This window comes from Falco punctatus (assembly GCF_963210335.1).
Source record: "Falco punctatus genome assembly, chromosome: 9".
Lineage (NCBI taxonomy): Eukaryota > Metazoa > Chordata > Aves > Falconiformes > Falconidae > Falco > Falco punctatus.
The window spans coordinates 35,763,407-35,776,293 of NC_137589.1; the positions used below are offsets into that span (position 1 = coordinate 35,763,407).

Consider the following 12,887-nt stretch of genomic DNA (forward strand, 5'->3'; position numbering starts at 1 on the left):
GGGAACTGGATACATTAAGGACATGAAATAGTAATTTTTCTCTGGTTGCTATGCTGTTCAACCTACAGCTGGAGTGGTAGGTGTGATTTTGAGATGCAGATGAATTGGAGAAGTTCTAGAGGAGCGAAGTCTAGAAAATGACATGTGGGGAATGCTAAAGTGCTTAATTCAGAGAAGAAAAGCCAGAAGGCAGAAAGCTAAGTGGAAAGAAGAAGGGAATTGCCTGTTTTCTATAGGACAGGAAGCAAATGTTTAAGTTTAACTTAATTTTTTTCCTTAAGTTTGACATTTAGAAAAACTTTTTAATAATAAGGATAAGTCAATACCAAAACAGATTGTGTGAGATTGTCCACTTTATTCTTGAATGGAAAAAATGTTGTTGTATTGTAGTCTTCATTTTACTTTTCTAGGATTTTTGGATTATTTTGGAGCCTGGTTTTCTTTAAAATAAGTTAGAGGGAGGAACTGAATACTTGAATGAAGAGGGACATTTTACAAAATAAACTATTACTTTGTTAATGGATAGAGTGAGGCTTATTTAAGAGCATGCCTTTGATTAGTTGGCATGTGAAAAGTTGTCATGAACATCCTTGCTGTTTCTAAATATGCTGCCTTCTGTAAATGCAAAGCACTACAAGTATAAGAATGTGATTGGCATATGCAAATGGTTTCTTAATTTATTAAATATTCCTCTTGATTAGTCATTGAAAAATAATTAGAACTACAGTATGTTTAGTAATTCTGTTTTATTATATGTTGTGGGGGAAAAAAAAACCACAGCGAGATTCTACAATTAATATAAAAATGCAGGAAAATCAAATGCAGATTCTTAGAATTTTTGTCAGGTGCCAGTCAATACTTTATGCCTGGAAAATAAAAATCTGGCTTTGTGGGTTTTTCAGATCTTCCTTTGAAAAAACTAATAAGAAACCTTCTTAGTCTATCACTTAAAATTTTGGTATGAGAAATGACCTCTTGATCTCTTCTGTATTTCTTTTTGATATCATAGTGCTCGCTGATTCAGGTTTCTGTAAGGTTGTCCAAATTATTTTTCCTTCTTTCTTAATGTGTTCAGCTGATCTCATCTGGGATATCTGAAGAGCCTTTCCCTGCTGTAAAGGTTAGGCACAAGCTCTTGAGCTAGAATAATTGCTTCTACTCGTATTTATGAAGGATTTGATCTTACAAGTTTGAAGCACAGTTATGGATCCTTTTTTTTAAAAAATAAAACAAATTTTCATAAAAGATGAAAAGGTGATGGAGCAAAATTTTGCAACGATGGAGAGAACAGTCCTTGACTGACACAGAAATACTGATATAGAGATGAATCCATATGGCAAAATATGCTCTGTATATTATATTCAGATATATCTGAAGCAGAAATGGCAAAATAATCCAACTTTTCATAAAATTCTGAATAGAAAAATGGCACTAAATGATATAGGGATAAATGAACCTCTTCACAACTCCTTTTTTTATTTAACAGTGAATATTTGTAATACTGTGAATGTGCCTTATGCTTTGTTTTTCCTAATGTACCTGTATTACAAATCAGACCTCTACCTGTCCATCTGCCAGCAGTTTTGTGGATCTTCGTGTTCTGCTGATGACAGAAAACACCCAGTGACTTCTCTGGTTTAAATTAGTTCCCCTTTCTGAATGATTTGACAATACTAGTCTTTTACAAGAAGATACAGGAGATGACATGACTGCATTTTCCACAGATCTATAAATATTACAACCAGGAAGGGCCATTTTAATAACTTGCTCTTATGTCTTACATGTTGCAGGCCATAGATTTCATCTGACTATTCCTTCATTTTGGACCAATAATTTCTGACTGAACTAGAGCATACTTTTTTCTTTTCTTGAAACGCAACAGTGTAAATTTAGTCTCTGAAGTGGTAAATATAAATGTCACCATTGTAAATTCTAACTCAATTATATTTGCCGTTGTTTTATAACAGTAGTATAGTCTAGGGAATATAGATATCTCTCTGTTGCATGTTTCAGTTGCCCTGTGTTGACTTCAGCCTTTAGCCCTTAACTTTCTGCTGTGTCTGTCTTCTAGATGAAACAACCTGTAGTGCCATGTATCTTTCACATAAGCTATTAATGACTGATGAGCTTGATGAGTGACTAATCTGTCACTGATGCTTCTGAACGTCTTTTAACTGCTGTGCAGCATCCTGACTTCTTTCTGTAATTTGGTAGTTCTGTTTTACGGTATATAGAGAAAGGAAATGTTCTCTTGGTGTGCACCTCTAATTCTTTGTAGGTTTTGATTATAACCCTGCCAACTAAAAAAATACTGTTGTGTTTATGAAAGCTAGGGTGCAATTTAGAATAACAATATAGAACATCATCTGCTCCCCTGTGCATTCTGTTCAGAAAGCTGGAGTCTAGGTGTGATAAACCTGTGGTACTTAAACAGACCACACAAATTGTTATGTTTTTCCTGTCATCCCTGAAGATTTCTCAGCAATGAGCAAGGAGTGGGGTGCAGCATGTAGGCATTGTTCTGGCTATTCCACTTTTGTGACTAAAGAATGTGTAGAAATGTTGGCTCATCTACATTTAGGTTATTTGATAAGATCACTGTTGATCACAGAGGAAAGCTGTGGCCATGAATACCTGGCTTTATATGATGGAGAATATTGCCTTTGATTTGGTAAGAGATTATGTGAAAGAAGTACTGCTTAGTTATGTGTTATTTATGGGATTTGGTATTTGATAACATTTGGAAGGAAAAAAGATACTTAAAAGTTCTCGGTATGAGTCAAGAAACTTAAAGTAATACTACTCTGTCTTGCTATGTATTTATTTTAAATAAACAGTCCCTTTATTTTACTGTTTTCCACAACCATTATTACAAATCAATGTGATGCTCTTATTTATTCTTTACTTTTTTCAGCGAAGTGCAATGCTTCAAAGGCTATCTACTCTTCCAAAAGAAACTATTTATCAAAAGATTATCAGCCTGGGTGGCAAGGGAAATTGTTTGCACTTTATTAGTGCCAAAGGGCTGATCTAATAAAAACAACCCTTGTAAGTCACCTCCATTGCATTATACAGCCACTGAGAAGGCAATGGTCATGACTGCAAATGAATACTTGCGATATTTCACACTTCTTGAAGCAAAAGAAATGTTCTGTGGGTTGCTATATAAGGCTTTACATCTGTATATAAACCATATGACAGCACTAAAATTATTTTCATTGGCATTGTATGTATTACTGCCTTTAAAAAAAAAAAAAAAGACTTCAATCTAGTACAAACTCTCTAATATAAGAATACAAGCTCCTGTAATCAGCTTTACTAAGGTTCTGCTAGGGGCCCAGCACCAATATTAGCTTGATTTCAAAATCATTAATGTGCAACTTAGACCACTAAGTTATAGGTTGATACTGTGTTCAGTATTGTCTGAACAATGTAATTAATACATAAAGAAGACAACACTGGAAAACCTCTCTCTCGTGCATGTAAATATGAAAGTATATCTTTTTCATAAAGATGATATTTATCAACAAAAAGAAATATTATGAACTTTAACTGCATATGCCTTTTGCTTTCTTCAAGCGAAAGTTTTCTGTGGCCAAGCACTGGTTCACACGACAGCCCCTGGCAGGAGCATATTTAACCTTTTCCCATCGCCATCTCTGCAGCTTCTCTGGTCTGCAGCAAGGGAGGAGCGGGAGTTACCAGCCTTGCTTCTCGTCACTCATGGCTTTGCTTGTGAGCTGCACCAGCATTTGTATAGCGCTTACCAGGAAACATTTCTTTTGGGGAGCAGTATACTGCAGCATTCAGACCAGCTCAATGTATTGGGGTTTATTTTTTCTCAGCTGTCAGCTGACCGAGTACGTGGGGGTTGGTTGTGTTACCAGCTGTTTAACTGCTTTTCTTATTTTGATTCAGAAACACAAAATATTTTATTTATACTGATTTTATGCCTTGAAAATGTTTTGAAGTACAATTATTTGGACAGCTCCCCATATTAGAGAGCTTTCTTTGTCCCTTTTCATGAAAACTACAGGTGAAGATCTTCTGTAGAGGAATGAAGCTGGGTTAATTAGCATTGATAATACACAGCTGTGGGCTGGCTTCAGGGGCGGTGGGTTGGCTGGTGTAGACAAGGTGCAGCTGTGGCTGGTTCTGTTAAGAGGTTGGGCAGCCGAGGAAGAGAGAGAGGAAGAAGCAAGAGGAGAGAGAACACATGCACTGGATGAGACGAGGAGAAGGCAGCAGAGGGACTGGCATGAAGAGTTAGCTGGTATGAGATGGTAAAAGACATTGTTGCAGTCGACTAGTTTGGAGAGTGCTGTGACAATCTTCATTTAAGCCACCAGGGATTGGGACAGGGTGGCTTACAGTGTGCCTAACAAACTGATGCTGGTTCTTGCAGGACAGATGTAAAACCAAAGAGTTTGTGTAGACCTTGTCTCATAAATTTTTCTTTCTTGCTCCTTTGTTTTTATTTCCTTTCCACATGTTTATAGTTTTATGTTTGGAATTACAGACCTCTGTTAATAAGTATGCAATTAGTGTTTGATAGGAATTCGAACATAAACAGTTTGCAGTGGAACGTGGTAGTGAATATTTTTATAATTGGTGTATACAGCTTCAAAGACAGTAGGATAGCAGATACTGAATTCTTGTTCAGCTAGACTTCTGGAGAGAAAATTTAGCTGTGACTTGGTCAGCTTTTTCAGCATTGCCTCTGGACTTAGATCTAGTCTATTGATTTATGAAAAAGCCTGGCACAAAACAGAAAACCCCAACTGCTGCTTTTTTTCCTATTGTGATACTTTATCTTTCCATGCTATAGTGAAAAAGTTGAGTGTTTCTGAGTATGTATTTATAGTTATCATTGTTGTAACATTTTGAAGAGTAAGATGGTTAGTTTTCCCAGTGGAGTAAGGCCACCAGAGATGTGTGTTAAGGCCTGAACTGTAGAACGTAATCATAAAAGATGCAAAAAATGGGATGAATTAGTGAAGCTAGCATGCTGAAGATACTAAGCTCTTTCAGAAAGCTTTTATGTTAATAGATTATTGAATTTCATCTGCTATTTTATCACTCTGTATAGATTAATGTGAAGTAATATAGATGGATGGGGGAAAAAGGTTCTATTTCTCCATTAAATGAATTTCTATATGTAATGAATCTTGAACTATCTATTATCACTCAGAAAAAAGTTATAGCAGCTAGTGGTGTTTAAAATGTCAGTATAGTAGCTGTTGAAAGAGCAAATAAAATTTTAAAATGGGAATAGAGTACGGTGTGGAAATCATTATTTTGCTACCGTACGGATTCATGGTTCACTTGCATCTTGAATACAATATGCAGATCTCTGTGGCATCTCAGAAAGGGTATAGGAGAATATAAAAGATATATGAAAGGCAGCGAGCAAGGATTTCTCAGGTGGGAAAAGGAGCAGTGGAGAGAAGGGAGGGAAACACCACAGATCATTATATGTTGAGTGGGATAAAGCACGTGAATAAGGTACTGTGGTGGTTCGTTGCATCTGATACCAGACCTAACGATGTCAGATGATGGCCAAGAGGTAGATCAGGACAAAACCAGTTGAGACGTCTCTTCATATATGTGTGGAAATCATTCCTGGAGGATGCTCTAGATGCTGAAAATTTACGTGCATTTACGTGGGCAAGCTCCAAGAAGAAGCATTAATCCAAAACTCAATACAAAGGCACATCTGGCTGAGAGTGTCCCTGAGCTGGAAGTCATTGGGAGCGGTGTAACGCTGTGGGAAGTGGCTGTATTCAGTATTCAGATTCTTTCCTGGATATGCACTGTAGGTTGCTGTCAGAGGCAGGGTGCTGGGCTGCATTAGCATTTTGATCTGACCTTTTATAGCTGTTCATATACATTTTATTTAGTTTCTGCATAGTTCAGATGTTTTGCTTTTCAATGTCTCATTACTGAACAAGAAGGACAGGCTGGCAGGTATGCTTATTTAAATTTATAATTTATGCCTTAATTTCTCTTGATCTAGAACAGTTTTCCCGCTGCTGTTGCGGTCTTATTTCAGAAGTAAGATGTAAGGCAATGGCAAAAGAAACAAACAAAGCAAAATACTCTCAAACAAGAAACCCTTTATGCTGGCTCCGATCCACTTTGTGTGAAGGATGATTTACATTATATGTAGTATTTACTTGCTACTGAACTAGAAAAAATAGATGACTTGTGATTGTCTAGGGGAAGAAAGCAAACCAATGACACAGAATAATCAGCATTCTAGTTTTTATGAGCAAAAATAGTGTGACAAGAAATATAAAGAAGGACTTGACCCTTTCCCTCACTGCCAATTTTCTTTCCATCCAGAAAGAATCTATTGGCATGTTGATGATGTGTGTTCTATTGTGTTGTTTCTGGTTTATTACAGCACTGTTTTTTCTCTTGTAGGTTAACAGAACCGTCTGGATATTTAACAGATGGACCAATAAATTATAAATATAAAACTAAATGTACCTGGTTAATTGAAGGATAGTAAGTATTTATTTTCATAGCTTAAATTTTCTGACAGGTTGGTACTGTGTATTTGAGATCTAAAGGACTCCTCAAGTTGAAACTGCATCTGGACACAATATAAACAGTTTTTGGGGTTTTTTGTTTGTTTTGGTTTTGTTTAAATGTTATAAAGTTTTAAAAAAAAAATACTATTGAAGTAGGATTTTCAGGATTGCTCAATGTTGGCCAAATTCCATTCCCATTCAAACTGCTGGCAAAAGTTAGGCTGACGTTGGAATTTGGCCAGTGCTGCAAGCTCTCAAAACCCTGTGGTAAATTTGTTGCCCATTTGAGTAACTCTACATAAGTTCCAAATGTGGTTATGGAATCCTATTATTTACCTCATTATCTTACACATTTATCTTCTTTATCTCATAAGTGATAAATCAGAAATAGCTTTGAGTACAGAATTCTTCAGTCTAATGACAATTATTCATTTACGTGTTACTCAAAAGTTAGTGCTTCTGTAAAGTATTTTATTTTCTATTCTAGTTTTCCTTGTGTACTTAATTTTAAAATCATATTGTGCCCACAGTTTGTGCAGTTTAGATGTCTTGTCTGTTGCTAATTTTTCAGTTTATGCAGCACAGAAACACACAGACATGCACAAAGAAATAACGCGATATATGCACTAATACAGCTAACTGTTAAAGGCTTAAATTTGTTAAATTTCATCGGGACATTTTCCCCCAGCCTATGGGTTGTGATTCTGCTGAAGAATTTAGTTAGGTCTGCGTTCTACTAGTGTTCTAGAATAAAATTAGCTGCTTCTGTGTTTCTGTATTGTCATAATCTCAGTTACCTTCCATGTCTGCTCTGTCACTGTAGTTTGGTAATGATCTATCTGACCTATTTTTGGTATGCTAATACACAAATAATAATTTAAGCACAACAGCAAAGTAGTTACGGGTAGTTTGCAAAATCTTTTAAGTAGCAGCTTTAGTATCTAGATGACTAAGCTATAGCTGAATATGTTTATGGTATAGGTAAGCAACTTTTTCCCCAAGCTAGCTCAGGAATATTTGCACTGCACTACACTATGCTAAAGTGGAAACATGCCTCAGGACTGTATGCAAACTCTCCTTTGAAGCTGGTCTTTGCTCTGTTCCTCCTCTTTGCAGGAGATGGTAGAGTGGGTAGCGGGAGGAAACAATATGCTGCACAGTATGTGGAAGAGTAATGCAACCCAGTAACTTAACGCAGAATGTCAACACACAAGGAAGCCACATATGTATAAAATACTCTCAAAAAATGAACAAAGAGCTTTCTCCAAATGATCTTTCACAAAAAACCCCAAAAACAAACCACCACCCAAAAACCCCAACCATGTTTTCCAAACTGACAAACCGCACTCAAGCCTGTTGGGGGAGCGCGGTGGGAATAAAATGAAATAAAAGAAAATAATCACTATGTTGCATGGAATGTATTTAGGAGTCTGCTAATTTTGTTATATGAGAAAATTGCCTTTTCAAAAACCTTACTATCCCTATCTGCATCTCTACGAAAACCTGGTGAAATGTGACTCCCAGGTGTTGGGGAGAGGGAAGGAAAAAAAAATACCTTGCACTAATATTGCTTGCTATTTTTAATTTTTTTAAAAGATTTTTATTTTCAGTAACTAGTATAATACTGGAATGAGGATGTCTAGGTGATTTTGTCTTGAAAGACACTTTGAACCTTGTAGTACTGACATTGCAAAGTAAAACTAGTATATTAAAATGGGGTATTTTAATTGCTCTAAATCTATGGTTCTGGATACTGATAAAACCTAGTGAACTTAAATCTCTTGTTAAATTTAGGTATTATTAGACTTGGACAAAGATGTTGTTTTTAAAGCTTTCTAAGACAGTGAAATATTTGCTTGCCCTAAATTTTGTTATTTAACTCTTTGGAATGTTTAGTTAGTGCTCAAAATGTTTTAATGGAATTATACTGGCATTATCAATTTTGTTGCAAGTTCTTATGAGCTCAGTACTTCTGTAAATAATATGTTACATCAATGTTCTTTTTTTTTTTTTTTTTTTCAGCCCAAATGCAATACTAAGATTGAGATTTAATCACTTTGCCACAGAATGTAGTTGGGATCATATGTATGTTTATGATGGAGATTCAATATATGCACCTTTAATAGCTGTATTTAGGTGAGTTTATTTATTGGCCTTTTAGTCCAAGAAGTCATGTATGGACATTTTTAGTTTGCAGGGTTAAAAAATAACGTTGGAGGCTTTAATTTGTTTAGTAGCTTGCTTTTGTTAATATTGTGGGAGCTTGTATGTAAAGTTATACTAGATTAAATTGCAAGACACTTTTTTTTTTTTTTTTTTTTTTTTTTTTTTTTTTTTTTTTTTTTTTTTAGGTGATCATAGCATAAATCCTTTATGTGGCTTGTACTTAACTGCTGAGAGTGCATAGAGTGTTAATGCTCATAGGCAGGCAATCAGAAATGTATTTACCAGTCCCTTCCAATAGTGACTCCTGAGTTTTAATGCGCGTTAAATGTGGCACTGGCCAATAGTGATCCTGCTTAAGGGAGAGTTGCAGTCTGTGACTCAGGCAAAGCTGCACTGTGTGTAAAGTATATAAAAAAAAAAGTCACTAAATGCCTTCTAAGTTTCTGTATGAAGAATGAAGAGACTTGTTCAGGACATTTGATGCAAAGGCTATCTTAAGCACTGATCTTGTAACATATTTCCTTAGATTACTAAACTGGATATCGTTGTGACTAAGTCATAGAGGATAAAATTATCAAGTTCTTCAAAGTCCTGGAGGAGAGCTCAAATTTTGCTATCAACTGAAATGATGGAATTTTTCCTTTTTTATGTTATCATTGCTTGTAAGAATTGCTACGCAACTAAATCTTTTTTCTAATATTTGTTGTCTAGAATCATAGTATTACTTTGTAGCAAGGTTTAGAAATAAACATAAAATGAACAACAATAAACAGCAAGCATAGCAACAAATACTGAATAAAGACTACTTATTTGCATTTTGAATGGCAATAAACCATTGAGGTTATGAATTAGGTCCATACACTGCATTTCTTATGCGTCCAAGAGAGAAAAAACAGTTCATGTGATTTTTATCATTTTTTTCCTCCATTCCTGGACTTTGCCAAAATATTTTGGTTTGTTTATTCCTACGCTGCTGTTAAAACTTTAGGAAGCATTCCAGAAAGAATATTCTGTACAAGTGGGCTATAGTTTATTAGAGAGAAGGCAGAGGAACCTAATCCTCTGAAGTCAGTAGAAGTTTTATCTTGGGATATCTATTGAATGCAAAGCTATCTTTTAAAAAAAGAAATACACGAACCAAACAGAAACTGTACGTATATACACACGTGCTCTGTGGGGCAGAAACGGTATGTAATTTTGTGTTACGAAATACTGATTACACTGCTGGAGTTCTAGAAATACTAATTGCATAAATGACAGTGCTTTCTCCTATGGGAACAAAGCTCAGGTCATCCCTCTTTCGTGCCCAACTACAGCAATCTACGCCTTTTTTCATGATTCTCCTGAATAGTTACAAAATTGCTTGGCTGGTTTTTGTTTTCCCCAGATTTGTTAAATTTGTTGAGCTGTTATTCAGGAACCTGAGGTGCAGCATGAATGGAAGGAAAGAGGAGGTTCCTCTTCCTGTGTTTTTAACTTCAAAAGTCTTTCAGTTTATTGATTGTTAGCGTTTTCCCTAGGATTCATATAACTTTTAATTTATATTTGTGATGTGGCACTGGTTTATGCAGGTGATCCTTTTTCTCACTATTTTAATATATTGCTTGTTTTTCCTACTTCAATCTTTAATTAAGACTAATGTTTTTACATAATTCTGAAGTTTTAAAGAGTATTTTATTTTCCATTGAAAATTATCTTTCCATGGAAGTTACTTAATTATCATACTGTCCAGGTCTGAAATTCTTTAATAACATAAACTTCTAAAGGTGCAAATATTATGTAGAAATAGAATTTGTGCTGAATGACAGTGAGTGTTGACCACCTGTCTGAAACATTTATATATTTTTCCAAAGTTAAAATAGGTTTTAAAAAATAGACTGATAATGCATGCACCCTCAGAATAATCTGATATGAAATTTTTCATTACTGCGTGAGGGAGGAGGTGTTTGTTTTGGGTTTTTTTTCTGGAAAACCCTACCTTACCTTGCAGAGGTATGGACAAGTTTTATACACATTTTGTTATTTGGTTTTTAAAAATAAGTTTGAAAATGAGTTTTATGTTTTATGACTTACCTTGTCTTTATAATTAACAACCAGAATAGCTAACTCCTGCTTTAATGTTTTGTTAAATTTTTTTTCTTCTCTTAAAGACTGATTAAAAACATTATTCTCATTTTCTCTTCCAGTGGTCTAATAGTCCCTGAAGTGCGTGGAAATGAAACTGTTCCTGAAGTAGTTACTACATCTGGCTATGCATTGCTACACTTTTTTAGCGATGCTGCTTATAACCTAACTGGATTTAACATTTTTTACTCGTAAGTATTTTTTGAAAAGTAATTACTTTGTTATTTGGCCTATCATTTCTTTCAGGAGAATGGCAAACCCAGGGAAAATGTTTATCTATGAATTTTATTAACAGTGTAAGAGTTATACTTTGTGGTATGTTTCTAAACCCAGGGAGCTGGGGTTGTAATGAGTTGTCATTAAGGTACTAGTGGGGAAAAAAAAGAAAATGAGATAAAATACATTATTCTGAGTGAAACCACATGCCCATTCCAACAGTATGTTTTCCTTATGCCATAAGGAACTAGAATGTATCCCTTCCAGTATTTATCCAACACATGTAGTTGTCATATGGAATTGAAGGGAGATTGTATCTGCTGTCACTTCTTTTGAACTAGGATCATCTGTTGCTTGATTCTTCTTGCTGAATATATTTCTATGGCTTTTGAAATCTTTGCTGAAGTCCTGCTTTTATTTTTGTGCCAGCCACAAGGTTTTTATACCATTTCTTCTCTGCTTCTCAGGTACTTTCACCTCCTATTTGCCATCTTGATCTCCATTCTGCCTTCATAATTCTTACCTGCACTGTCTTTTAGTTTCTCTAATGGCAAAGTCTATTTGGATACAACTATGCTTGCTTTCCTCCAGTCTGCTTTTCTGTGTCAGCAGCTCTGAAGCTGGATCTGATGGACCGGAGCCTTTTCCGTGTTACATGCACTAAGGGTTAATTGCAACTTCTGTCTTATTTGGGATGTGCTTGTGGCACATAATTCAATGTCTGTTCATACTGGGTACTTTGGTTCGAGGGGATTACTTGGTCCTGTTGGACCTGTTCCTCCATGTGATGGTTTTCCCATGATTGAAGATATTCTTGTTCCTTTCTTTTAATTCCTTCAGATTCTGAAATACCAATTTTTGAGATGTGGTGGCCAGCCCTGCACTTCAAATGTGGAAGTGTATGTAGTATTTTTGTCATATTCTTTATGAATTTAAAAGTCCTATTTGTGCTTCTGACCATAGCTTTGCTCTTGGCAGACATCTCTGTTAAATTGTCTATGGAAAGATTGTTTCAGTAATTCACAGCGTTTTTGCCTACTTTTTACCAGGTAATAAATAACTATTCAGAGTTTGGGAAACCTCACTAACTTGTTGTTTGGGAAATGGCAATCTAGAAGGCTGAGTATTTCTAATTTTTGTCAGTTGACGTCAGTGAAATCCAGTCGCCTGGCAGACTTCTCTACCATAATTAGATACATTTTTCAGTTATCCTTGAAGCTTTTATTGAACTTTTTTTATTTGTCTTGGGAGCAAATGGCAACATAACATGGCATTCTTAAGAAGTGAATGTATGTGTTCTGCATTCTTTTATGACTTGGTAATGTGCGTGCTACATATCATTACCTATTTTTTCTGGAAGATTTAAAATAAATGGAAAAAAAACCTGCCAGTTTTTAATTCCATTACATGTAACTCACACAATTTTATGTACTCTTTTTTCTGTTTCTTCTGTTGCAACAAATAATTTTAAATTTTTTTAAAATGAGTCAACAGTAACTGTTTTTATGCTGAAGTACCTATGATTGCTTTATGCGGCTGCATTAATGTTTTGTCTGTCACTGATATGTTGCACTCTGCTTCTGTTACCCTTTTTCTTCCTTGGTTTGATAAAAACTTCTCTGGGGTTAACTTGATCTTTGACTTCACCTTGACGGACCACTCATATTCCTTTATTTTGGGGAAGACAGAAGCACAGCATCTGGGACTGAGATGCTGTGCCAGTTGCAAACAATAGTTACTCTTGAGTATATTTTATGTTCCTTGGAATCAGGCAACCTGCTTCCAACTCTGCCGATTCAGTTTTTCTCATTCTGTTTGAATCCTTAATGAAACTTTTGGAGTAGG

The 12,887-nt window shown here is 35.4% G+C and overlaps 1 protein-coding gene across 8 annotated transcripts in view; it reads left to right on the plus strand.

Annotated features, from left to right (window-relative positions):
* ATRNL1 (attractin like 1) overlaps positions 1-12,887 on the plus strand; it is a 570,901-nt gene that overhangs the window by 37,645 nt on the left and 520,369 nt on the right. For all 8 annotated transcript variants that reach the window (XR_013930596.1, XR_013930597.1, XR_013930598.1 and 5 more), the window contains exons 2-4: positions 6,427-6,510; positions 8,559-8,672; positions 10,889-11,017. Coding sequence is in view for 5 of the 8 variants with exons in the window: in XM_080403249.1 (XP_080259375.1) it covers positions 6,427-6,510; positions 8,559-8,672; positions 10,889-11,017 (327 nt within the window). In the remaining 3 variants the exon portion in view is untranslated. The remainder of the gene's footprint in view (positions 1-6,426; positions 6,511-8,558; positions 8,673-10,888; positions 11,018-12,887) is intronic.